This window comes from Simochromis diagramma, unplaced genomic scaffold, assembly GCF_900408965.1.
Source record: "Simochromis diagramma unplaced genomic scaffold, fSimDia1.1 OVJJ01000321.1, whole genome shotgun sequence".
Classification (NCBI taxonomy): domain Eukaryota; kingdom Metazoa; phylum Chordata; class Actinopteri; order Cichliformes; family Cichlidae; genus Simochromis; species Simochromis diagramma.
Genome location: NW_024386772.1, coordinates 10,837,527 through 10,864,291, shown reverse-complemented (window position 1 = coordinate 10,864,291; position 26,765 = coordinate 10,837,527). Strand labels below are relative to the sequence as shown.

The window sequence follows — 26,765 nt, the reverse complement described above, 5'->3', positions numbered from 1 at the left end:
TGGTTTTTTTTCTTTTTCTTTTTCTTTTTTTTAAATGTACACAGTAGTAGTGAATCAAGATATAGAGTGGTTTTGTTTACTAATCAGAAGGTTGATGGTTTGATCTCTGGCTCTTCCAGCCTTTGTGTTGAAGTATCCTTAAGCAAGATATTAAACCCAGCGCATCTACCAGGAGTGAGAATGTTACAAGGTTACAAATTGTTCAACATAGAAAATGAGCAATAATTTGAACATCTGTGTAAATGAGACTAGTAATAAGAAAAAACTTTGAGTGCACAAACTGAATAGAAAAGCACCATTACTAACCATTCAACAGTGTCCCAGGTTAGAAGGGTGGTAGTGGTTTAAAGGAGCTTCATGATTACACAGCACAAAGAGCGCTTACTTTTACTTTTCCAAAGCATCGTTTTCCCAAAGGTTTTTTTTGTTTTGTTCTTTTTGTCACACTGCACAATGGTACAATTTGTCTTTTAATTCAGTGAAATATTGGTGTTGTCATAGATCTTAAACAAAAAAAAAAAAGTTCAGCAATTTAAGTTTCATAGTTTGGTTAAGAAAGTTTTATGGTTGGTTTAAAAACAACAACAACAACAATGTAATAATTTTTATTTATATAGCACCCCACAACTACAATTTAAAAAGAACATGGAAATGTTCCAATTTCCACTGTTCTGCATTTCAGGTGCTCTCCAACCGTGGACACAAAATTAAAGGCCCAACTTCTTCTCCATTGTTTCCTTTAATATGTTCTTCTTGATCTAGAAAAATATTTCATTTCATATTAATTATGTGTTATGAGTATATAAATACATGTATGCTGGAAACAGATGGCATGTTGGTGTGAACGTTTCCTACCTTTCCAGAGACCGTGAGAGGGTAGCTGTCCACAAATAACACATAGTGTGGGATCTTGAAGTGAGAAATCTAAAGGCAAGAGGGGGCAAGCTACAGTCATGCTTCAATTTAAAGGGGTTACAGGTGCTAGCAGTCTTATGTTTTATCTCTTCCTACCTGGCCTTTGCAGAAAGCTCTTATCTCTTCCGCACTGGAACTCTGACCCTCCTTCAGCTTGATGCAAGCACAAACTTGCTCGCCCAGCCGCTCATCTTTCACTCCAACCACCTGAAAGCACGGGAAGGAAGAGTTGCAGTTTATACCGAACACTACAGCTGATTAATGCGTATTCTCAGAGGCTGCTTATTGCTTACAACAACCAAAATAGTATTTTTAAGCTCTATACCCACACAGAGACACTACTTAGTACTCATGCTGCCCCCGAGTGGTTTAATCTTACCTGCACTTCCTTTACTTTAGGATGATTGTAGAGAAATTGCTCTATCTCAGCTGGATAGATGTTCTCTCCTCCTCGAATGATCATATCCTTTATGCGTCCTTCAATGGAGCAGTATCCCAGACTGTTCAGACTGGCTGTGTCACTGTACAGACAACAACTACACTTCCCACACTGCCCTCTACTCAACAATTGTGTATCTAGGGACATATGTGAAACTCCACCTTACCCAGTCCTGTACCAGCGGTCTTGGGAGATCACCTCTCTGGTTTTCTCTGGCTCATCCCAGTACCCATGCATCACACAGCTGCCTCTGATCAGCAGCTCACCTGAGGCCCCAAGAGGGACAATCTCCCCAGTAGCGGGGTCCACCACTTTAGCCTAAGGTTAAGGCATGCAAAAATACCACGTGTCACTGTGTTAGAGGGATGTGTAGATGAAGGTTTGTGTGGGAAAGAAATTATACCTCAGTGTGACCCAGGATGCATCCTACGGTGTTCATCTTCAGCTCCTCGTTGTCCTCTGGAAACCCAAGAAATGTAACAGGACTGTTTTCAGTTGTTCCATAGCATAACTGGGGGGAAAAATGATTTGCATATGTTGCTATGTGCTGGTACGTGCTTTTCCTGTAAGTTTTAGTGTTATCTGAAGAGGTATCATCTCACTGTTATCTCCTTCATATTCATGTCTGTTGTCAGTCTTCTCACAATCTCTGGAGGGCACGGAGAACCTCCCATGATCCCTAAAAATGCAGTAGCAAATATGAAGGGTAGACATGACACCAATTTTAACCCATTAAATGTGGTGTCATGTCTTTTGGTCTCTCACCAGCTTCAACTGAAGACAAATCATATTTTTGTAAATCTTGGCTTAGCAGATCAGTGAACATGGTGGGGGTACCATACACAAAATTGCACCTGGAGTAAAAGAAAAGACATGGATGGTAATCTGTGAAAGTGCTTATTCTTGTACAGCTGGACACTTATGATAGTGAAGATGAGTGGTGCTGTACTTTTCACTTTGAATGGCCTCTAAATTGGCACAGCTGTTGTAGGCTGCGGAAGGAAAAACTAGCGTGATGCCGTGAACTGCCATGCTCATTCCTCCAAGCACGGAGCCGAAGCAGTGGTAGAATGGAACAGGCACACACACTCGCACCCGAGGCTGATGGTGAATAGAGATAAGGAAGTAATTCACTATTATTTGTGCTTTCTTCTTGTTAGTAACACGTACATGAACTTACTCTCCATCCGTAACCGACGCGGAGGCCCAGGAAGTAGGCATTATTTACAATGTTGTGGTGGGAAAGCACAGCTCCTTTTGGGTTCCCAGTCGTACCCTTATACAAATGAGCAATTTGTACAGCAATGAGCAGAATGATTATTAGATCGTTTTCAATGCTCTAATTGTTGTTACAGGTCAATATGATACATGCGTGCCCTGGAAAAAGTTGAAACACTGAATGTTACTGATGTAAACTGAATGTTGATGGGGTCATCAAAGGAAAGCTTGCTCTGCAGATCCATCAGCTCTCTGTGGTGCCGACTCTCCCCTGCTTGCATCACATCATCTACGTGGAGCATCCCTGGCTGCCTGCTGTCGGTCACAATCACCATTTCCAAGTATGGCAACCTAAAAAAAACCCATGACCATATCTTTGTCTCAAATCCTAAACAGCTTCAACTTCAACACTATCATTTTTTTAAAAGTGATAAGTTATAAAAAGATTTCATAGTCCCTTAATATCAGCAGAGGAGGGATATTTGAATCTGACTAACCTGGAGCTTTTAAATTTGCCTCCTGGTGTTGTGCCAATCTCTGGGCAAATCTCCCTCAGCATCTCACAAAATCTCTGGGTTTTAAAGCTGGTTGGACATACCACTGCCTTACACTGGACCTAGATGCAACAAATCTGTTTAAATACATTCAAATTCCTTTACGCTTGAATAATCCAGTAAATTATTAGTAACCAATGGAAGTACAGCATAGAAATTGTAAGCAGGCTAAACATTTCTATTCAATTTCAGGCTATTGTCCCAATAGGGCCAACTGACTGTACCTTTAGTATAGTGAACTCCACTTCCTTTACCTGATAGGCTGGGTTCAAGGGCACCTGCAAAGATAACAGTTCAAAGACAAAAGTTTTATCCATGCAAAGCTTCACTGTCTTTTTTCAAAAGACTACAGAAATCATACCATACCATATCATTCAAATCAATTTTATTTAAAGAGCACCAAATCACAATAACAGTCGCCTCAAGATGCTTTATATTGTAAGGTAGACCCTACAATAATACATACAGAGAAAAACCCAACAATCATATGACCCCCCTATGAGCGAGCAGGTTGGCGACAGTAGGAAGGAAAAACTCCCTCACATGAGAGAAGGAAGACAGGATAAAAGACATGCTGTGGAAGAGAGCCAGAGATTAATAACAAGAATGATTTAATGCAGAGAGGTCTGTTAACACATAGTGAGTGAGAAAGGTGTCTGATTATGCACATTATATTATAGGTGATGATGACAGATTACTTTTGAGCTGGTGAGCATAAAATTGTGAGATTACATAACAGCTCCTCTATGCAACTGCCAGGTTCAATGTCCTTGTCACTTACATTTGACTGTGTTTGATAACACAAGCTACGGTGCTGTAAAAGCTGTTTCAAGGGCATGTACACAGCTCCTGTACTAACCAGTATGATTCCAGCCTTGGCTGAAGCAAACTGGAAAAGGATCCACTGATATGTGTTTGTCCCCCAGACTCCCAGTCGATCGCCTCGCTTCAGCTCCAGAGCAAGGAGGCCTGCAGCAGCCTTGTCAACCTGCACAAAAAGAAAATGACAAAAAAAATAAAAATACACACAACACTTTCAAAAGTTAAAAATGATTAACAGGGTTCTGTGGTAAAAAGCAGCAAACTTAAATAAGCTTCTTCTGTCTTTTCTTTTTGTTTTTAAGTCTCTTTCTGATGTCTGTAAGATGGGCTTTTTAACACAGCTAATCTTATTTTTTAATGTCTTCAAAAGACAAACTACAGATGGTGCACAGAGAGTCACTATCAAACCAGGTTAATACTTTCCAGGAACCACATTTTATGTCCATGTTTTTCTTAAAATGATGTAATCAGGGTTTAACAATCAACCAGATTCTTATGCAAAGTCACCACTGAGAGTAAAGGTCCTACATCTTGGATCTTAATGGGAAAAGCCCATATTAAAATGATTAAAACGTCAGATTCAACCACTAAAACAATAACTAAATACATATAAATAATGTGTAAGGGTTGTCAAATGCATGAAAAAGCAAAAGCTAAATGGATGAAATCACGTACGTCTTGTTGAAACTGTGCAAACGTTTTTCGGATGCCATCCTGCACAAAGATCACAGCTTCCCGTTCAGGCCAGCGTTGGGCAGTTGCATCCAGACTCTGGCTCACAGTCAGGGGGAGTAGTGAGAAAGAGGAGGTGCCGTGGACATAGCTGGTGGTCAGTGATGGGTTTTGAGGAGGACTGTCCACGTGAAGAGCCCTGATATAGAACACAGGGTTCGGAGATCAGATGGTACGACCTGTGAGTTTAGTGCATTTTTAGTGATATTATTGCCGATAATACCCAACTGGAATCCACAGGTCGTAATTGTCATTAATGAGGAGATTGTTGCAAAGGCTCACCTTTTAGCACATTCACTTCACCAGATGCACCTTGTTTCTTTTCCTCACCTTTGATTGGGTGTGGTGCTTGGCCTTAATTGCACTCACCTGTCACTCGTTATATAAGGACTGCACTCACCTACCCCTCACTCTTTCTTCACTCCCACATGGGGCGGCAGCTGAGGTGAGTTTCTCTTTGAGTCTCCTGAGTTCATGTATCATTTTGAGTTACTTAAATCATACTTTGTCCTTTTTAGAGATAGCAGTCCATGTGTCTTTCCTTCCTTTACCCATTATTCAATAAAATGACAAAACCTGTAAATGATTGACTGCTTATTCTCATTCTAATCGGATGAGCTCATGACGATGACTACTTAAACCCTGAACCTTCCTTCCTCCAAAACAGATTGTTTAAATATTTACCTTTTAAGTCAAATAAATAAAAAAATACATTCAAACATGCACCAGTGCACAGTAATCAAGCTCAGTCTCACTGTTAAAGGCTAAGAACAATCAGGGCATAAAATGACTAATGCAAGTAAAATGATCATTTTGAAGAGCCAATGCAATGAAAAAACCTAAAAAAAATAATGAATCTTTATGCTGCTCAGTATTGCACATGTGCTAAAAATTAGTCACATAAACTTACCGGCACCACTGCAGTAAAGCTGCGGAGCATGATTTCCACGTGTTGCTGTATTTGAGTCCATTCACACATCTGAGACTGTGGGCACAGGATCCGAGCAGCAAGGATGAAATCGGTGTCGGCATTGGACTCAAGCTGCTGACTGACAGCTGGATCTAAGTAGAGTGAAAATGCATCTAGGTTGCAAAATGCTGGGTCTTGTAAATAAATATTGCTGACTGCTGGTTTGCTCTGGATTTTATTAGTTCATGTGTAATCTTTAACTTCCACTCACCCTCACTGGCTGACATGCGTGTATATTCAGGGTTAATCATTTCCAAGTGAATGTCAGTGGTTAAGTTCAGTGCATTCAGGATTGCAATCTTTGATTTCATTCATATTAAGTGTTAACTGTGTGCATGATGCACCACAGGCTCATGAAACCAAAGACAAAGTAAAAGCATATTCACCCAAATTTTGATTGTCGGTTTGTGTTCCCCTTGGAGTATTCCAGGACTACAGTGATCTTCTGGTAGTCATCACTGACACTGACTTATCGCTCAGTCTGTCCGAAGAAATGCACAGTTGTCTGATACAACAGAGCAGCCTACACTATACAACCGTGAATCTGGACAGTTTTAGGAGTGTATGTAGTCAGTATTAAATGCAAAGTTCAACATTTTTCTTTGTAACTCAGCTGTCCTCCTATCATTAACAATGTCAGTCTGTCTTGTCTGTGCAATCATTCACTGCAGTCCAGAGCAGATTATTTATTATTCACAGTTATCCACATGTTCAGCTTATGTGAAATGCTACTAAGATTTTGGGGTTTTTTTTGTTTTTTTTTTTAAAAAAAAAAAAAAAAAAAAAAAAACCAGCATGAGCACCTCTATAAAAGTAGAGGTTTTGGCAGTTTTCTGGTGTGGAGCATTCAGGTGTATGCTAACACAATCTCACACTCTTCCCCAGCAAATACACCCCAAGGTCAGGCAATGCAATGCTCAGTGGCACTGTAATAAAAACAAAAAACAAAACAGGAGCTACATCTCAGACACTACGGGGCTCAGTTCAAATGTTAAAGTCCATGACAATTAGAACAGTTAGAAAAAGACTAATTACCTTGGGTTGTTTGGAAGGGTTATCAGGAAGAAGCACCTTCTCTCTGAAGAAACATGGCAGCACGGCTTATTCGATTCCCAGCTATTGGAAACTGGAGTCTTGTAGTCACTGATTCAAGTATGAACCTCTCTGTATACCAAAGTGTTCTAGAGCCAAATGTGAAGCCATTTGTCCGACACAAAGTTTGGCCATAATTTGTTTATTCTTAATAAAAAAACATGTAACAGTTGTAAAATAAAGTTTCTCATTTTACCAGTATTTCTTCTTGTAGTGTTTTGTTTTCAGGTCTCTGAAAGATTATTAATTATTAGAAAAGCCTCTCATTGGTTTATTTTGGCTTGAAATCAGCTAAAAATTTTACTAATTTTACTTTATTGTAAAAATTACCAGGTTTGTGGTTCATTTCATTCAGCTCTTTAGAGTAAAGCTGGAAAAATTAGTAAAGCACATTCATGCCAAATTACAGCTATTTACTTGCATTTATTATCAGAATAATTCATTTCAGCATTGAATGTTATGTTTAGTTGATTTCTATTTCTTTTTTCTTTTCTTTTTTTTTTCTTTCTTTGTTTCATTGTACTATTTGTCCTTCGTCCTTATTCACGATCGTTACACACACCAAACAGCAGATGGCAATTTTAAGCCATGTAGGCGGTTAAACTGTTTGACCGTCTTCCGTAAATGATGGAAGTGATACAAGAGTGAATGTTATAACTGGGTCCGAATCAGCAATTGACCTTACTTTGGAGTCAAACTCATTGGGAGGTAATTGTTCCTGGCAGGTACTGAAAGTGACCATTATCCTATAATGACAGAGTGAGTTGATTATAGAGAAACAGGATATAAGGGGGTGAAAAAGTGGTGTTTTAATGATCTTGATTGGGATACATTTAGAATAATTAGTGATCAAGAAATGCAAAAGATTGATATGAATGTGGGGGTGGATGAGTTAAATTATTCTATTTGTGAGGCCGTTTTAGAGGCGGCAAGCAGGGTGATAAAAAGGAAAGAAGGTAGAAGGAAGAAGACAATTGTACCTTGGTGGACGAAGAAGTGTGATAAAGTGATTAAAGTGATTAGGCTTTTAAGATATTAAAAAAGAATCACAATTTTCAGAATTTCACTGAATATAAAAGATAAAAAGCTAAGGTAAAAACAACCATTAAAAATGCAAAGAGGGAATTCTGGAGGGGTTTTTGTAATTCAGTGGGGAGGGAGACAAAAATACAGAATGTTTGGTCAATGATTAGAAGGATGAATGGTATGAAAAGGGAGTATCGTTATCCAATCTTGAGGGATGGAGTAGTAACATGAGATGAGAAAAAGGCAAACGTGTTGGCAAAAACTTTTGTTAACATCCACAGTTCAGGCAATGTTAGTAAGGAAGGGCGATGAGGAAGAGAAATGACAATTACAGAGAATAGAGACTTATTGGAACTGGTAGAGGATACAGATGATTCATTAAATATTCCTTTTACAAAGACAGAACTACATCGAATACTCTGGAAATCTAAATTATCAGCACCAGGAAAAGATCAGGTATGCTATATCATGTTAAACCAACTCAGTGAGTCAGCTAAAGATCTTTTGTTAGAGTTGTATAACAGAGTTTGGGAGGGTGGAAAACTGCCACAAAGCTGGAAGGAGGCTGTGGTGGTGTCCACCCAGGAAATTTACAGGCCTATCGCTTTAACATCAAATGTCTGCAAAGTAATGGAACGAATGATAAATGAAAGATTAATATACTATATAGAAAGTAAAGGCTATATATCTAAACATCAAAGTGGGTTCAGAAGAGGGAGAAATGCAATGAATCTAGTATTGTGTTTGGAACATGAACTCAGCAGAAATAAATAAAGAGAATGTAGTTGCAGTGTTTTTTGACATAGAAAAAGCTTACAATATGATGTGGAGAGAAACTGGTGTAGCAGTTGTGGTCCCAGAGTTTATGGTGGAAATAGGAAAAAGGGTTAATGATGGGCTTTGTTTGTTTGGGTTTTTTAGGGTTTTTTGAGTGATGTTCCAGACCACACTCCATACCCGTTGGTGGCGGTAATGCACCTTTCAGTTGTTTGCCAACCGCCAATATATATGTAGAAGAAGAAGACAATCTTCCGCTTCCTGTCGGCGGTCTGTCCCTGCGGAGTTGGTATGTACATGAAGTTCAGATTTATCAAAACAAACCTTAAAACTAATCGCCAGAGTCTAATCTTGGACAGCTTTTTCAAAGTTGTTCACAAAATGTTAGAAAAAATAAAACGACAGCAACGTATAAACCGTGTTTACTGCGTGCTAACCTCGGGATGCTTATGCTGCTAATGTTTAGCTACGTTTTAAGTTCATTAGACTGAAGGCACATTGCGTTAGCTGTATAACATAAGTGTGCGGATGGGACATTTTAATAAGAACAACAATAATAAATAAAAAAAACAATCTGTGAAGAAAAACAACCCTTTAATGGCTCTCACTGAGCAATATTTTACCCAGAAAGTTAAAGCAGCATCGTTATTGATTGTAAGGTGATAATCAGTATGAAAATTATCTTCAGACAACGATTACATTATTTTAATTAAAAACAAATAAATAAATATTTAAAAAGCCTTCTGTCCGGTCGCGCACCTTTGTGTTTCTGTAACATAAATCACAAGCCGATATTTTCCCTATGACATCACCGATCAGCTCCACCGACTTTCGGGTTTCCCTGCATGGTGCTGTTCACCCAGTCAGTCTAACGTGGGCAGCTGTATGCTCAGTGCTCATTCTCCATTTTTAGACAATGACCAGCTCAATGTGTTTTAAACATACCAGGATATTTTAAATATTCCCGAACGCTTTCTTTGATGTGAGATCGATCATCACTGCAACTACACCATACAATCACACATACACGTATCTGCACCCAGATTGGATGTCAGCCCATGTTACGCTGTCATTGTGACAGTAAACCCGGTTAACCTGTGACACAACTACACCTGGAATGCTTTCCAAAAGTACCTCCTGTATCCTAGTCCTAATCTCTTTTCCTAAACTCTTACAAGGAAAAGTGGATAGGAGAATTTCTCAGGACTTAGGTAAAAGAGAACAGCCTTACACTTGTCTCTCCTTAACGATGTGACTCAGGATGTCCGCCGTGTTGAAGATGGACTACAAAACGCCACACTGCGTTCCAACCCTGTTGTTTTATGAGGTGATTTAAATGAGAAAAGCCTGTCGAAAAAATATCCCTTATTACAAAGGCTGGCATTTTAAAGATGGAAGAACGTTTAGGGTCAGATTTACTAATGTCTGCAGCAGCGCAGAGCCTTCTTTTGACGTTAAAAAGCTGCTGGATTTACTAAATGGCCTCAGTATAAGTTTGTCACCTGAAAGTTGGGAACAGAGGTATTTGTAGGAGTTTCACTTTCAGGAGAAGAATGTTTAAATGAGTCAAGCAAATGTAAATATGTTTCTTATGAAAACCAGTATAACCTTTTTATGGAATACATTTATTTGTTTTCAGATTTTGTTTAGTGTCTTTCTGATGACTGAAGTGTTGCATTAGAAACAACCAGCACAGGAATCCAAATTTAAAGCTGAACTTGTGACAGCTTCAGTCCCTGCGTTCTGTTTGACCAACACCAGTTAATCTGAAACACCGGTCTCCGGTCTTGTTGTCCTCTTCAGCTCACACATTCCCAAACATGGCTGGGAGACGAGCTGCACTGAAGGCCATTGACTGGGCGGCTTTCGCAGAGAGGGTGCCGCCCAACCAGAGGACCATGTTCAACAACCTGAAGACACGAAGTGATGCCATTGCTGCCAAGTGTGTATTCAGTCTTCAAACCCTGTTCCAGCATTTTACAAAGGCACATTGCGCCCATAAAATAGCATGCTGGTGTGAAGTCACCAGCATGCTATTCTTGCCACCCGTGTCATACATGTTTGGTATTATTTCTTAGTATTTAGTTAACTGCAATTAACTTTATTTAGACGACCTCTGTATCTGTTATTGGCATTGCATCATGAGTATGCCCAGAATACACCTGTGAAAGTGTGCAGATTTTGTCAAGAAGGGCTCTTCTGTCATGTCTTGTCTGTTTACATGTCTTGTGATGACAGTAAGTTAGCTGTTGTGTGCTCACAGGCTCACCTCTCTACCCGAGAAACCTCCTGCTATTGACTGGACCTACTACAGATCTGTTGTGGCTAAAGCAGGCATGGTGGATGAGTTTGAAAAGAAGGTAAGCCTGCACTAAATGTACTGATTCAAAAGAAGTTGGCACCCACGCAACATGCAAATAAACATAGAATGCAATGATTTGTAAATCTCATAAGCTCCTTTTTTTTTATTCATAGTAAAACCTAGAAACGTGTTTGAAACATATCAAATATGAAAAATCTACCACTTTTAATAAAAGTCTGTTGATGGGTGAACCTCTGCCCACCTTTCCTTTTGAGATTCTGCCTATCTAAGCTGCTTTTTATATAACCAAGTATGCAACTGACCTGTTGCCAATTAACCTAATTAGTTACAAAATGAGATGTTTTATTAGCAACGAATTGCAAATGAAATATGATTTGAGTTCTGTTCTTGTTTACATTTTACACAGTGTCCCAACATTTTTAGAATCAGGGTTGTAGTGCCTCTACAATAGCTTTAATGAAGAAATGTAAAATGTTAACATCATATTAATATTAATGATATTTTCCAGTTACAGGCTTTTGGCAAAATAATCATGCTTTTTAATTTGCACTCATTTTTTCCAGCATTTTTTAAAGTTTCAACCAAAACAGCAGCCAGATTCACTTTAGTTACAGTTTTTCACAGGGTTTAGAAACATTTGAACCAGTGCTTAAAAATACTGGGGAAAAAATTAGCAGCTGTGCTTTGTGTATTTTGCGTACTTGTGGCCTTTTTCCCAGTTACGTGAATGTATAAATCTTATATTTAATGTGTCCCACAGTTCAGTGCCCTGAAGGTCCCGGAGCCTGTAGACACTCAGACAGCAATTATAAATGCTCAGGAGGAGGAAGCGGTGAGTGCCTCTGTTTGGAGATGGTGGATGTAAGAATGTGTGTCCCATCCTGAACATAAAGCTGAGAAGGACAAAATCCAAAGTTTAATTTTGAAAAAATAAAAAAAGTCAAGCACAACATAATCACGGATAATGAACATGCACATGAATGAGTCTTTTCAGTATTAGTTTAGAGCAGGTAGTGAGTCATTTATATTAAAATACTATCCAGTCTTGTAATGTTTACTTGTCTTCCAGAACAAAACAGCCACTGCCTACGTTGAAGCATCCAAGGCTCGTATAGCTCAGTATGAAAAACAGGTGAGCTTTATACTTTTCATTTGTTATTTTTGGACAACTTAAGTGACATTTAACTTTTTCAACACCATCTTTCCTTAAGATCAAACATCATGCTATTTTCCGCTAGCATCTACTTGACTCGGTTTTGCATTAGGTGTTAGTACCTGGCAGCAGTTTGTCAGGAGCTGGAGCAGAAACACAGGAAGCGATGACGGGATTTTCACTTGCCTCAGGGGTTCAGAAAACGTTTGCACCTGTTAGATCAGGTTAAAGTATCATAGCCACACCCGAGACAACAGGTGACTGCTGGAAAAAGTGCACTGGGGCGCACAGCGTTAACATCACGGAATTAATTAGCAGAAAAGGCAGTTTGGCGCTCCACCTGTTTGAGGCGAAGGGCAGTCTTCAGATACTCTGTAATCATTATAGTATTTATCCAAGTTGCAATGGCAGCCTCCGCTCCCTCCTCAACACTTATACTCCCAGAAGTACAAGTATACGTATATATACACGTATACATTATTATGTAAATGTTAGGGGTGCAACGATACTGGTATCAATATTGAACCGTTCGATACAGTGCTTTTGGTTCGGTACGCATATGTATCGAACAATACAAAATTTGTAATTTATTTTATCAACTTTCCTTCTGACGATGCTGTCTGTGTTGAGCGCTCAGTGAATCTGCGTTCGACTACTCCGCCTAGGCTGCACTGTCGAGCGCAGATCCACTGAGCGTTCAACACAGACAGCATCGTCAGAAGGAAGAGCGCAGGGCAAGCTAGCGAGACAGAAGTTAAGCTCTCCTTGCAACATGGCAAATTGAACCTTCCCCCACCCTCATTCAGATCTGGCGTTTGGAATTATTTTGGTTTTCATGTGACGTATGACCCTGAAGGTAAGCGAGTCATGGACTAAAGTAAAACAGTATGTTGGATGTGCCACGCAATGCTCAATTACATGGGTGGGAACTAGTGTGTTAGCGCAGTTAGCTCGTTAACGTGTTGGCCGTCTAGCCCCACGCACAGGGTGATCAGGGGTAGCTCGTTAACGGCGATTTGCCGTGTTGTGGCGTTAACGTCATTTCAACGAGATTAACGCTGACAGCACTAGTGGGAACACAACGAATATGACTGCACATTTACGCCGACATCATCCTAGTGCAAAGACAAGTAGAAGCAGACAAAAACAACAAGCATGCATGCTACAAACTTTACCCGAGTCATTTAGACAGCCGTTAGCACATGATTCTCCTTATGGGGACCTGATATGTTTAATATTGTGGTGAGCTCAGACAAGGAGGAGACGGAGGTGTCGTTTGGTGTTGCTTCCCGTGAGCTAGCCAGGGAGCACAGCCGTTTATTGACATCTGAAGAAGAACAGCAACAACAACAACAACACACAGGGCGCCCTCTGACCCCGGAAGGACACACCGTCGCAGCGAGAGGGCGTCACCCGTCACTATGGCAACATAAACAAAACATAACTGTACAAACAGAACCCCGAACAGCCCTGACCCGCACAATTGCCTAGATATAGCCCAGAAGAGCGATGATAGCTTTATTTTGAAGAGCCATTTCCTAATAAACTCTTTTCCAAAGATGAGTATGTCAATCAGATACAGGCTCAAAATGCTAGCCCGACCCCGGGCTACGACCCAGTCGGGCTACCAAATTCTCTGCCCCCCGGGGCTATCAGAAGGAAAAATAGTCAAGCTGCAAAATGTAGCGGTATTATGTCATGGCATCGTGAGCCACTGTCAATATGTGACATATTAAAATCGCGTTTGAATTTGCGCTTGTTTTTTGCTTTCACTTTGCAAATGTCCAGGTGCCTTCTTTTGGCGCACCGGCCGGTCACGACCGGCGGGGGAAAAGTCACTCGGGTCAGAACATGGGGTGCCACCATCATCCCACTTCTGACACCAATGTGGCGAGCTCAGACAAGGAAGAGACGGAGGTGTCGTTTAGTCTTGCTTCCCGTGAGCTAGCCAGGGAGCACAGCCGTTTATTGACATCTGCAGAAGAACACTGCCGCTAGCTAACTGCTCAGCACGGCAACCGCACAGCAACAACAACACACAGGGCGCCCTCTGACCCCGGAAGGACACACCGTCGCAGCGAGAGGGCATCACCCGTCACTATGGCAACATAAACAAAACATAACTGTACAAACAGAACCCCGAACAGCCCTGACCCGCTACAATATGCTGCTGAGAATATAGCCCAGAAGAAGCGTATAGTATAGCTTTTATTTTGGAAAGAGCCATTTCTCTGTAATAAACTCTCTTTTCCAAAGATGAGTGATTCCTCAATCAGATACAGGGCTCGCAAAATCGCTAGCCCGACGTCCCGGGGCTAGCGATTTTTCTAGTCAGGCTACCAAAATCTATCTCTGCCCTGCCCGTCGGGCTATTGTCGGAAGGAAAAATATATGTCAATGCTTTTGCATTCTTTCGGAAATGTAGCTGGGTAATTATGTCATTGGCATCGGTGAGCCACTGTCAATATGTGACATATTGAAATCTCTTTTGAATTTGCGCTTGTTTTTTGCTTTCACTTTGCAATCGCCCGAACTGTGTATAGAGAGCGACAGTACTGATTGGTGAGTGATGATAATTTGCGCACCAATTCCTCTGACATCGTCTTATCAATCGTTAGCTTACTATGCAAACATGACAAGTGAAATCTCCCGCAGCAAGCTTAAACATATGAGAGGTTGATCGCGCAGAGAATCGCTGACCGTTATGTGTGTGTGTGTGTGTGTGTGTGTGTGTAAAAGCAGCAGGATATATATTTTAGTTCTGCTGAGCCAAATAAGACAGGTCAGGGTGAAGAAGTGACAGCCAAAGAAAAGCTTACCACAAAACGGAAAAGTTATGACAAATCAGACTATAAGGCAAAAAGAAAGTGCAGCTTTATGGTTTCATGGACAAAAGAATTTCTGTGGCTGCAATATGACAAGCTATATAACCGGGGCTGCACATAAGTGGTCCGCAGGTGCGCATTCGCTGTCAAAAAAAAAAAAAAAAAAAAACGCGCACAAGATATGAAGTTGCAACGCGTGTTTGCATACATAAGATATTCTGGAGGAGGACAGACATTTGTTTAAAACTCTTAAAGATGTCGAAGAAGCTCCTTTAAGCAATTACTTTGGTGTTCCTCCACCTCCAAAGAAATGTCAGAAGGAGTCCGAACCACAAAAGAAGCGCGTATTCTCGGAAAAGTGGTTGCAGGAGGTGAGCTGGCTTCAAACAAATGATGAACGCACAGAGATGTGGTGCGGAATGTGCCGTGAAAATCCCACTCTAGTGGACAAAAACAGTGCTTTTTATATGGACGCAAACGCACGTTGCAACTTCTTATCTGGTGCGCGTCTTTTATTTTGACAGCGAATGCGCACATGCGGACCACTTATGTGCACCCGTGTAAATAACATAATGTTCTGCCGGGTGTGTTGTTGGTTTTCTCTCGATTTCTGAGTCGACAAGCGCCTTTGTTACTGGGACCAGTCATTTTAAGAAAGGCCCCCATTAGAAGCCATGAGAAATGCAAGAAATGCATTATTGCTCAGTCTGCAATATCTTTCCCAGAACAAACACCAATTGCAAATAACATACTAAAAATAAACCTGAAAAAATCTGTTTATGTTGCGAAGAGTGAACTACCACTGGCAAAATTTAGCAGTCTTTGCAAACTTCAAAAAGCAAATGGCCTAGATCTTGGTTCCACTTGTCTCTTACCCGTGACTTCAGTGGAAATTTCAAATTCAGGATCTGACACAGACTGATTCATGTCCTACACAGTTCTTACAAGTTCATAGAAATTTCTGTTCAATTAGAACCAAGTATTTGAGTTGATGATTGTAATTTTTATACAATGTTGTAATTTGTTTTTCAACAATTTTTTGATTAATGTTTTGTTTCCTTTACAATATTATACTTTAATGTATAATATTGTAAAGGAAACAAAACAGGAAACAAAACATCAATCAAAAAATTGCTCTTTTTTTATTCGGGCTACTTACATTTACTTTGGGCTACCAAAAACTGTCCCTGCCCGAAGGGCTACCAGGGATTTTGAAATTTTGAGAGCCCTGAGATATATATATATATATTTTTTTAATTACTTTTGTTTCAGCAACATTAAATTTAAAAACTGTACTTTTGAGTTAAAATATATATTTATAATTTTAATAAATGACAAATTAAAAAGGCATGAACATTTGTTTTGTATCAAAAAAATATCGAACCGTGACACCAAAGTATCGAACCGAACCGTGAATTTTGTGTATCGTTGCACCCCTAGTAAATGTGTCTCCACCAACTCTGACAGCCACAGTTTAATTTCAGGCTGGCACACATTCAGAGACAGAGGAATATTAAATAAATTGGCAGTCCAGAACAACTCTTCCACAGTCAGTGATAATAATGATAATAATAATGATGTATACTTTATTGATCCCCGTGGGGAAATTGTTTTTTTCTCTGCATTTGGCCCATTCACTCAATGAAGCAGTGGGCAGCCACTGAGCAGGCGCCCGGGGAGCAGTGTGTAGGGACGGTACCTTGCTCAGGGGTACCTCAGAATAGCCATTCAGTGGATTCGAACCCCCGACCTTCCGATCATGGGGCAACCACTTTACTCTGTATTTATCAGGTTCAGGTGGATATTCAGTAGCACCCAGTGCTCCTGAATATTGGGTGTTCTTGGAAAACTGGCAGCACATTTTATTCTGAAGGAGAAAAAAGTCTGCTGAGACATTTCCACTTAAGGCCTAGTAGGGTTTATTAAAGCCATGTTTTTTTTGTTTTTTTTCTTTTTCCTGATCATCTTTTCTTCCTTTCCCAGCTGGAAAAATTCAAGAACATGATCCCATTTGACCAGATGACGATTGAAGACCTGAATGACACATTCCCAGAAACAAAGCTGGACAAAGAAAAGCATCCTTATTGGCCACACAAGCCCATTGCTGATCTGTAAATTCACCACACTATTTATATTCCATATGCTGAGGAAAGATCTGTCTATAAGTCTGTACATCAACTTCTCAAGAAATGAAAGCATCGTGTGTTTTATTTCTTTGTAATTTGGCGTAATTAAATCCTGAAATCGTGGCTCCTCTGTCTTGTGTTTTTTTTGTGGTCATCAAATAGCGTCAAAGTTCATCAGTGTTCACAGACCCATTATAAACAACCTCTCAGATCCCTCGCAGGCAAACAACTGTTATTTTATTACAGGATTTCTTCCCAGGCGTCATGAACTCAACTTGATACCTTTGACTGTTTTCTTTCTAAATTTGGTATGAAATATCGCCCGGCTCTCACTGAAAACTCGACCCTTGTGGATACGCAGTTTTTAAGCACACACTCGGCCAAGTCACACTCAGCAGAAAGGAGAGTACAGTTTCCCTCCTTCGTGGGGTCGGTGCTGCCTTTGGGGAACCCGCAATGCCTCGTCTTTGTCAGTTTTCCTCATCAGAAAGGCAGATGCAGCTCTTCCTTATTGTATATTTACTTCTGTGTGCAGTTAGGTAATCCCTCGATGTATGAATACATGCTATACACTGTTACATTAGACAGTCAAGCAATCCATCAGTTTGTGGACAGCTATGTCTGCAGAACAAATGATCATCCAACCCTTTTATTATGCAGTGTCAGTCTTGTTCAGGCTTTGTTATGACTACAGTATAAATCCGCATTTCACCACAGATGGAAATATGAGCAGTCTCTCTGGGACTGGAGAGAGACTTTAAACATAAAGCCCGCTTTCTGTGCTCTCACTGCACTATTATTATGGCTTTGGTTTGTGGCTTAATGCTGTATGTAACTCGGCCCATCACTGCGGGCTTAATGGTGATAAGTACGGGAATGTACCCCAACCTCGACAACACCGACAAAAGCTGCTGCATTAAGAGGAACCTGCAGGGGGCGACATTGGGCTGAAAAAGCATAATGAAGCGAGTCGAGCCTTCTGTGTTCAGCAATGAAACATAGAGTAAAAACATTGCTCTACCAGCGTTTTTGCCTCTTTAAGCCTATTTTACTATGAAATGAGAACATTTTCTCAATCATGACCAACTTTTGGCAAACCTCTACAAGCAATTCTAGTACATTTATAAAGCACGTTTACAGACAAAGTAACAAGGTGCTTGACACCTAAAAGAATACACAAAAGGAAAACATATATTAAAGAACACACATGAAACTTCCCAAATGCCAAAAAAGAATGCCTTAAGTGTAAAATGAGTACAAGGCACCAGCAGTAACCTACGCTCCAAAGACGTAACAAACATCTTGGAAGAGTAGGTCAGTAAAAGTTCGGAGAGGGTCTGTGGTGTCTTAACCATTCAAAGCTTCGAGAGTTAAAACAAGAACTCCAAAGCTAAGAGGAGGCAGAGTGAAGATACTCCAAAATATGAGAGATATGAAATCCCTAGCTGTATTTTAGACAGACTGAACCTGATTTAAAGATGATTTTTTCAAGACATTTAAGTAGACAGTTGCAAATATTTCAGCGGGAAAAGATAAGAGCATGAACAATTTCTCCAATTCCACCTTGGAAACATTTCATCTTACCTCAGTAGTGTCCCTGAGATGAAAAGATCAAGTCAGCTTCCTGACATAAAAGCCTTAAAGGCAGGTAACTGTCCAAGATAACCCCCAGTGTTACACAAAATTTTAATCTACAGAAGATCTCGCAGATCTGAGGTATTGTTTGATCTTTGGGATTAAATATCTGAGCTACTGTTTAGTCAGAAATGTAATTGTTGAAAATGAGCTTTTAACCAACACTTGATGGCAGTCTAATATGTCTTTAGATCTGCAAGTTTAGAAATCTGGTTAGGTGGGAAAGAGCAGAACAGCTGGATGCTATCTGCATACAAGTGATTTTAAAATTTGCAACTACTTGTATAAGAGGTAAGTAGTATGGGTCCCTAAAGAGTGTGATCCTTTACAGTACGGTGAGCATCAGCAGTTCTTGTAATTAACTTAAAGAGTAATGCAGTAATATAAGACTCACAAAATTGCATGCAGATAGATTGCACAATAAAAGGAGATTCATGAGGATTTTAATTTTAAACACAAAGCAACACAAAATGGTAAGCAGACTGCATTTATGCTTCTAGTCTAGCTCGACCACTCAAAGCTCTCAGAGCCACAATCATCCACTTTGACATGTTGACTTGAGGAGCTGGGAATCAAACCAAACTTCTAATATATGGAAACTTCGGTCTGTCTTCTCCTGAATATTGAACAAATATGTTAAAACGATTCAATTTAAAGATAAAATGAAGAGTAAGATTAACATTTCGGCCTTGCTGTAGTTACAGACAAAAACTAGAAATGGAAATCTTCAGCCAGCTTCACATTTTTAGCAGAGTGGGCTCCCGTGGCCTCATCCATCCACTCTGATTTCTCCCAGTAAGACATTCCACAGTGGAGCGGTGATAATCCTCCCAAAATCTACACAGCATGTCACACCACAGAGCGCTCGTCTCTTTAGTCTGCGACTGGGCAAACGCGACGTGACGGTGCTGCCACCTTTGCATACAGCCTCAACACAGTTTTCTGGAGTAGATACCAAAGAGTGAGACTGAAAAAGAGAAGGAAACAGTCTGAAAAAAAGTCAGTGGGGATAAATTGTTGGCAAAAACAAAGCAGGGGGAAAATAAAAACATGCTTTTTTTTCTTTCTTTCTCTTGATAAATAAGACCACAAACATATGTGTTTCATCCCCTCTCGGTCTGTAACTCTGTGTTCTTATTTTTCTGTTCTGCTGTGCAACACAACAGGTTCCCCGACTGTGATTAATGGTCAGTGGGAGTCACCTGTGCTAAGCTACTATGCGAAACAGCTACACACATATGCAAGTGTGAGTGCATGACCCCCTGTAGTTATACTTTCCCTTGCCTCAGCCATTCTTTTCCCAGCTGACCATTCAGCTGTTGCCAACACTTGTCTGCTTATTAACTGTTGCCACGGCTCAGGACTCGGCGCACTGTTTTACAGCCAGTAATGATTTTAATGAAATCCCTCTGCTCTCCTGTGGCATGTAACCTGGAATACAGAGTATAAGATGTTTCAACAACAATGTGTATTAAAAAAACTGAGCCAAGATGACTTGGAGGGCATAATCTTGGTGTGAAAGAAAATATCTTAAACATCCAAAGCGCTATTCACAAGTCTTAAGTCACCCCTCCATTCTTTATGTTGTAAATGTGAAAATACGAGCAGCCGTGTATTTTTATTCGCTTTCTTGTAATTTCTCAGTTTGAAAAATGAAGTCATTGTGAATCTGATGCTTCAGGTTTTTTTTCCTATTTCTTAAGAAAATCATTTTCAGATATAGTTCATCGACTGCAGATAATTCTTAGGCCTGACACTTTTACAGTTTCTTCAATTTTTTGGGGGGGAGTCACTTTTTGGGGGGGCAAAAATTCAAAAAAACCAAACAAACAAAAATGATCATTAGTTGTAGATTAAGTTTGAAAATTAGGGAAGAATTTATTGTTTTGCAACAGGCTGTTAGCAACAAAGTCATTTAAAATGCAATTTTCCTAAGTTGCCTTTTATATGTAGACACAACACTGGTTGGACTTTTGAGTGTGGTGCCTTTTTATTCTTAAACACTTCATAGAGCAACGTTAAGTGGCTTCAAATAGTCAGGTACAAGGACTGGCTTGAAAATGAGTGAAAAAGGATTTAATCACCAATGAAAAACTACAAGCCTGAAGAACTGTTATAACTCAAGCACACTTTAAAATATTACAATAAAGTGTGGCTCCTTGAAAACAAAAAAGAAAAGAAGGGATGGCTACGCAATTTTGCACAGTATTGTAGAAATCTTGGATCCAAGGACTCTGGCATGGTTATTGCGATTGTTTGACACGAATGGAGCAGTGGAGCATTAGTCAATGAGGGTGGAAACATGTTTATTTGTTACCTCGCTAAATGTGACTTTTGCCACATTCATTTCTTGGTTTGTTCAGTGTTGTTGACATATTACTTTGAATTGTGTTAGCCTTAGAAACTGTCTCGCTGTCCGGACAAACAGTAATGTTTGTATATTAAACACAGGGAGGATGCACCTAGATCCTCTTTAGTGCCGTTGTCCCCCATTCAGAATCGATCCATCATTCTGTCCTCAGAGCAAACAGCTCACATCCGCTCCTGTGTGAAAATCTAAGTGTTCACTTCCTACCTATCCTTCACACAACCTATTATAGCCCTCATTTGGACATCCATCAAATGTCACATGTTAAATTACGCAATCTATCACGCTCTGCACTTGCACCGCCATGGGCTGATGATCTTTGTCATGCCACAATGCCCTAAAATGTGTGTTTCCTTTGGAGGCTAGAGGGCATGGCCCCGTCTACTCCAGAATTTAATGGCTGAATTTAGGCAGGAACCATTTTTTTCTCCACCTATCCAAAGGCCACAGCCCCGGTCAGAGGTCAAAGTGGGTTGGCCCAGTTACCAAGGAGGAGTCAACCAACAGGGCAAAGCAACTGGTGCTCACCGGGCTGTGCAAACAGGAGATCTTCCTCTCTGACCGATGCATCTGACAGGCCTGAGAGCAATGGGGCCTGAGCAGGTCACATTATCACAATTAGAAAAGAAGCAAGTGCTGATGAATGACAGATTGTATAGAGCACACAACAACACGCTCATTCAAAGGCAAGATTGAGTCAGGGTAGGTGTAGCGACAGGATGGGCTTTTGTCATTCAGGTCTGTGAATATTTCTATAATGTTCCAGTTACAATGTATCGCATCATTGAATGAAAGAAAGCAGGACCGTGTTCTTATTAACTTGATGCAAAATATGCTCCTTCTATCCAGTTCAAAGTGAAGCTTCATATCTATAAATCCAAAGCTTGTGTTGTTTTGTGTTTGCAAGAAAATATCAGTTCAAGGAGTTTCATCAACTTTCTAGGGGCTGCAAATCATTCACGGCACGGTGACATCATGAGAAAGTTGTACCCCTGTTGACAAGTCCTGCTGTTGCCATGGGGCTGCTGGAAATGGCACTGTGGATCCCAGTAAATGAAGGTCGCTGGGGGAGGGGATGTGACGGCAAGCAAATAAAAGTGCCATTTGCTGCATGTTTGCTTGACGTCCTCCGAGCCAAATTCTGTTCCCTTATTGGGCCGCCGAGCATTGTGGGGGGAACTCAGAGTTGCTCCTTGCAGCGGGACCCCCCACTCTGGAGGACACTGGCGTGTTTGCCGAGGGAACGGGGCACCTCGACGCTGCCTCTGGGATCCATGTGAGCTGACAGCAGCCGCACAGTCACTCATTGAGAAAGAGGACGGTTTAGGACAAAAGGCTGTCTTGTAGGAGCAGACTGCAGCACTAAATCACCATTCACACAAACAGAAATAATTAGTCATAATACAGACATCAGCCAAGAGGGAGTCATCTACATGATAAAACATAGCAGTCTGGCGTTTTTCTATCACGTGCATGAACTCTATTTTCATCAGCAGACTTTGGCCAATGCTACTCTGTATTTTTGTCTGGATGTGATCCCAAAACTTGTCTGCCAACTAGAAGATGGAGCGAAACCTTGTCTTGACAGGCTACCATCAGCCAAAACGAACCTACGGTGATCTCCAAACCATCTGATGAAGACAGCGTCTGGTTTGCTTAATGCATACTACACATTTAGTACGTTGGAACATGTTATTTCCCAATCTTCTTTGATACCTGATACTGAGACATGCAGGGCCATGCTCTGACCCTGCAGTTGCATTTTGCTATAGACACCCAACACCCTAGTCTTTAATCCTGCCATGCGGCTTTGTTGGGGGAGGTGACTGCAAGGAATTTTATGACTGGGAAACTCATGACCCACTGGGGATTAATAATCATGCAGGGAGGGGCTTTAACAGCTTGTTGAACCACTTTTTCTAAGGTTTCATCTCTGTATGCCTTGAAGTGGGATTACAATCATGCACAACAATGCAGAGTGCAGCAAAACTGAGCAATTTATTCTATTCATCAATATAAGCAAACAGGTTAGACCAGGAGTGAGAACTCGTTTATAATTTGCCACATACAGCCCGGTTTCATCTGAAGTGCGCTGGAACAGTAAGGCTATTGCCCAACAAGCTATTAAAAAACCTGCTTCCCTTAGTTTAAGTGCTAACATGTAAAATGTGTTTAACTACACATACAGTCCCTGGGATATCTTTAAAAAGATGAAGCAGGTGTTTAGCAATATGTCTCAGTTTTTCCACATTATGAAGAAATGCTGCAGTAGCAGACTGCAGTGTGGCTCTCTGGGCTTACACTGTGGGAAAAATGGGCTTTATTTACTAAAAAAGCAAAATAAATTATCAGTAAATTCACAGATTTTTTTTTACTGTGTAACAAATAAACATTCTACATTTTTCAAATTAGTGGGCCAGATTAGTTCATTTGGTGGGCAGGTTCTGGACCGCAGGCTGTATGTTTATCAAAAAGGACCCCTAAAGTAGAACCTTTGTGCCACTGTGACCACTGCAAGAACAGTGAGTACAAATGCAGTTTAGACTAAATACATGAAAGCACTTACATAAATGTGGCAGGAGGTAGGGCTGGTCATCTAATAACCAGAAGGTGGTTTTATCCCTGGCGTCTCTAGTTTGCATGCTGAAGCATCCTTGGGCAACATACTAAACACCGAGCTGCCCCTGACATTTCCATCTAAGTGTGAGTGTGTGTGTGAATGTTAGGCAAAATGGTTAGGCACAGAAAAAAAAGTTTTTGTAAAAATGTGTGTGTGAAAGGGTGAATGAACCTTGTAGGAAGAATGAAATAGAAAACCACTATAGAAGTGCAGTATTTACTATACTTACCATATTTACTATGGAGCAGCATTTTAAAGTAGTCAGTAGAGAAGGAAAACCCATCCAGCAAAGGCCAGCTGTCAAAAAACAAGGCGGTCGAAACAAATGTACAATTTTAGAAAATTGTACACAGCTGAACTGTAATTTTGTATAATAAACATACATCTACAATCCATAAACTGAAGTCAGTTTCATCAAATAAAATGAACACTAAACAATATAAAAGGCATAATAATATTCCACATGACGAATAGACAGGAAAAAGGGCAAATTTAAAATGGATTTAAAATCGGATAAACTATGTTCACCGTGTACATGTGACTGCATTACAGAAGTGTCACGGCAGATTTGTGTCAGCTTGGAGGCGTTGGGACTGCAGCTGCAGAGTAAGTTGTGGCTCAGTGTGGGTGGCAGCTATCTGGCCACTGGGGCGGTGTGTTTATGTGTGCTGGGGTTAGAGCCACGTGCACAGTGGAGGCATACACACTAACGCACTAGCATACACACACGCACACATGCATGCAAACAGAAAAACCACAGAGACTCTATTGATTCCGGCTAATCAAGGCGGCGGTGTGTTGGGGGTTGCCGCGCATGCATGTGTGTGTGAAGTCAACACATTCCCCACATTCCAGCACTTCCCAAAGAGGCACCGAAATATTAACCACTACACGAAACTCAGAAACTCGGCCTCATCCTACTGCAGGGGTTCTCCTGCTCTTTAACTTGACTGCCCTTCCTTCTGACTTTGCACCCTGGCTGTAGTTTCAACAGCAGTTTTTTCCTTTCTTTTTAAAAAAATTCCACCCACAAGATGACCATGCAGTGACTTCTGGCTGAATCACGCAGACAGCACAATGGCTCCACATATTTATGTCTGGTTGAGACTGATCCTTCTCAACTGGTAATACAACAAAATCTGACCTCGCCCATGAAGGTTTAACCGATTGCATGTGTGCAATGCATTAATTGAATGCACGCCCTCATGACACGAGAGCCTCTGAAGAACTGCTCACCAGCTGGCTACACTGACTGGAAAATATACACGATGGTCATCATAATTGTATTTATATTGTTGATAGCTTTTTTTCTTTTTTTGCAAAGCTGCTTCACTAATGTATAATCAAACACTTTTTGATTTAAGCCATCCCGTGGAACTTTGCACCCTGGCCTGGCCACCCCTTTAATTAATTGTTTAACTTTTAAAGGATAAGAAACAATGTGTACTAGAAAGAAAGAAAGAAAGAAAGAAAGAAAGAAAGAAAGAAAGAAAGAATATATTCCAAATTATACAAACTCTGAAAATATCCTCATAACACACAGGATGTGTACAGCTTGCCTGATATAGATACTTATATGAAATTTATATGAAAGGGTACACAGCACAGCAGTCATGTAGAGATATAAGTGTGCGTAGGAAACACCTGAACACTCTGTGTTTGTTACCTGAAATGAAAATGCTGTTTGGCCCGGGAAAAAGGAGAGAGGGTTCTTTTGAGAACCAGTGAAGGACCCAGCAGTCAAATAATACCCACTTACCCTCCTCTTCCTCCTGCTCCTCTAACTCCATGGCTCCTGGTCTTAAAGCCAGAGCAAAAAAAAATGTTCACAGTAAGGAATCATTACCATAGAAACTCTGTTTGCATTTCCCAGTGAGCAATTCCAGGACCTCTGGCTTTTTAGCTGGAATCCAGACATTCATTTCAATGGGCAGTGCTGTCTGGAAAAGCTATTGTCCGTGTGGGGCACCTTACTGAAAGACATTCTAGGTGCATTTCCGCTTAAAGTGAAAAGTCAGACAAAAGGAGCCTTGGCCATGAACTGGATGTCATCTCAACAGGCTTGGCTCACAGGCTGCATCAGCTGGTGCTGCACAGCTACAAGTTCCAATATTCCGATTCTTTGTGTTTTATTTAGAGGTGATGAAAATGAAAGGCTTTCATTTAAATGTGGAGCCTGAGCAGAGTTGTGCACGTCATTCAAAATTAGCGTGGTTGGAGAGCGCGACTTTATGCTGCGTGCCCCGTCACAGGGTTGTATTCAGGTTTGTCTTCAGTCGTCTCTCCCATACTAGACTGCTGCGCTGGAACAAAGGGGCCTTTCACATCGACCTTGACACACAGCCACCCCATCACCACAGGAACCAGTGCAGAGGAATCCACCCCAACTCTCTGATATCAATCTCTCTGTACCCCTGGCAGAGAGTCTCAGCTCAAGGCTGAGGTGAAGAAGCTAATGCACATCGTATGACTGTGTTTTCATTCCAATGGAGAATCAGGTGAAAATGAAACTCTTTTTAACATCTTTGTGAATATTGTTTGAGCTACTTTGACCCACCAGGTTTCTTTAAAATTGCAGCATTTAGGCTTCGAGCACTATTGTGTCCCTAAATTAGGTTCATTATGGCCAAAATGATTGAATATTATCAATGAGTATTATTTTCTAATAATTTGGTTTGTAACATTTTTTAAAGATTAGATATTGATACACTTCTTGAATAAAAGAGGTCTTTACTTTGTTTTCTCAAATGTTGCTTTGCTTTTCATTCCTTTGTGTTTTGTATTTGTACCTACAGGCCACCGTAGTTTTATCTAAAATATAAAATTAGAAATAAAAGCTAAAGTTAAATCATGAGTCAAAGTAGTTAAATAATTATCTTCCGATTACTAATACTTTTGTCTAAAATCTGCCACAACACCCACTTTAATACACACACACAGCTTTGCACATCTGTATACATGAAGAGTATGCAAACATCACACATGCAAGCATGCACATGGGAATAAGTTTTTATTCTTCTCAGTGACAAAAAAAACAAAACAAAACAAAAAAAACAAAACAAAAACTTTTTGGTTTCTTTTTTTTTTTTTTTTTAAACAATTGTACAACCTGAAAAAAATAACTCAGGTTTTAAACTGCAATATGTTTTTAAACAAAATAAGAGTCTTTC

The 26,765-nt window shown here is 40.4% G+C and overlaps 2 protein-coding genes across 4 annotated transcripts; one reads left to right on the top strand and one right to left on the bottom strand.

The window, feature by feature from the left end:
• Positions 1–531: 531 nt before the first annotated feature.
• Positions 532–6,226, bottom strand: LOC120744112 (medium-chain acyl-CoA ligase ACSF2, mitochondrial-like). 2 transcript variants are annotated; one of them, XM_040048259.1, is made up of 17 exons: positions 6,037–6,226; positions 5,591–5,742; positions 4,624–4,819; positions 3,986–4,114; positions 3,351–3,404; positions 3,070–3,188; positions 2,761–2,923; positions 2,535–2,630; positions 2,304–2,455; positions 2,120–2,208; positions 1,957–2,033; positions 1,758–1,865; positions 1,521–1,672; positions 1,295–1,436; positions 1,012–1,122; positions 856–924; positions 532–758 (listed from the first exon to the last, which is right to left on the bottom strand). In XM_040048259.1, the coding sequence occupies exons 2-17, from the start codon at positions 5,710–5,712 to the stop codon at positions 708–710; spliced, it is 1,830 nt and encodes a 609-aa protein (XP_039904193.1). In that variant the 5' UTR covers positions 5,713–5,742; positions 6,037–6,226; the 3' UTR covers positions 532–707. The 2 variants fall into 2 exon arrangements, with proteins under 2 accessions (XP_039904193.1, XP_039904202.1); XM_040048268.1 differs by lacking the exons at positions 532–758; positions 856–924 and having other exon boundaries at positions 1,295–1,392; positions 6,037–6,131.
• Positions 4,960–17,095, top strand: atp5pd (ATP synthase peripheral stalk subunit d). Of its 2 annotated transcripts, none has more exons than XM_040048306.1 (6): positions 4,960–5,125; positions 10,349–10,487; positions 10,809–10,905; positions 11,629–11,700; positions 11,938–12,000; positions 16,830–17,095. In XM_040048306.1, the coding sequence occupies exons 2-6, from the start codon at positions 10,366–10,368 to the stop codon at positions 16,959–16,961; spliced, it is 486 nt and encodes a 161-aa protein (XP_039904240.1). In that variant the 5' UTR covers positions 4,960–5,125; positions 10,349–10,365; the 3' UTR covers positions 16,962–17,095. The 2 variants fall into 2 exon arrangements, with proteins under 2 accessions (XP_039904240.1, XP_039904233.1); XM_040048299.1 differs by lacking the exon at positions 4,960–5,125 and adding an exon at positions 8,690–8,834.
• The last annotated feature ends 9,670 nt before the right edge of the window (positions 17,096–26,765 follow it).

Excerpts from the sequence above, each read along its gene's own strand:
- LOC120744112 (XM_040048259.1), bottom strand. The coding sequence starts at position 5,712 with ATGCCGACACCGATTTCATCCTTGCTGCTCGGATCCTGTGCCCACAGT. Across the intron at positions 2,631-2,760 it reads TCAACATTCAGTTTACATCA|GGTACGACTGGGAACCCAAA; the intron begins GTAACATTCAGT and ends CATTTGTATAAG. Across the intron at positions 2,209-2,303 it reads GAGGCCATTCAAAGTGAAAA|GTGCAATTTTGTGTATGGTA; the intron begins GTACAGCACCAC and ends CTTTTACTCCAG.
- atp5pd (XM_040048306.1), top strand. The coding sequence starts at position 10,366 with ATGGCTGGGAGACGAGCTGCACTGAAGGCCATTGACTGGGCGGCTTTC. Across the intron at positions 10,488-10,808 it reads AGTGATGCCATTGCTGCCAA|GCTCACCTCTCTACCCGAGA; the intron begins GTGTGTATTCAG and ends GTGTGCTCACAG. Across the intron at positions 11,701-11,937 it reads ATGCTCAGGAGGAGGAAGCG|AACAAAACAGCCACTGCCTA; the intron begins GTGAGTGCCTCT and ends CTTGTCTTCCAG.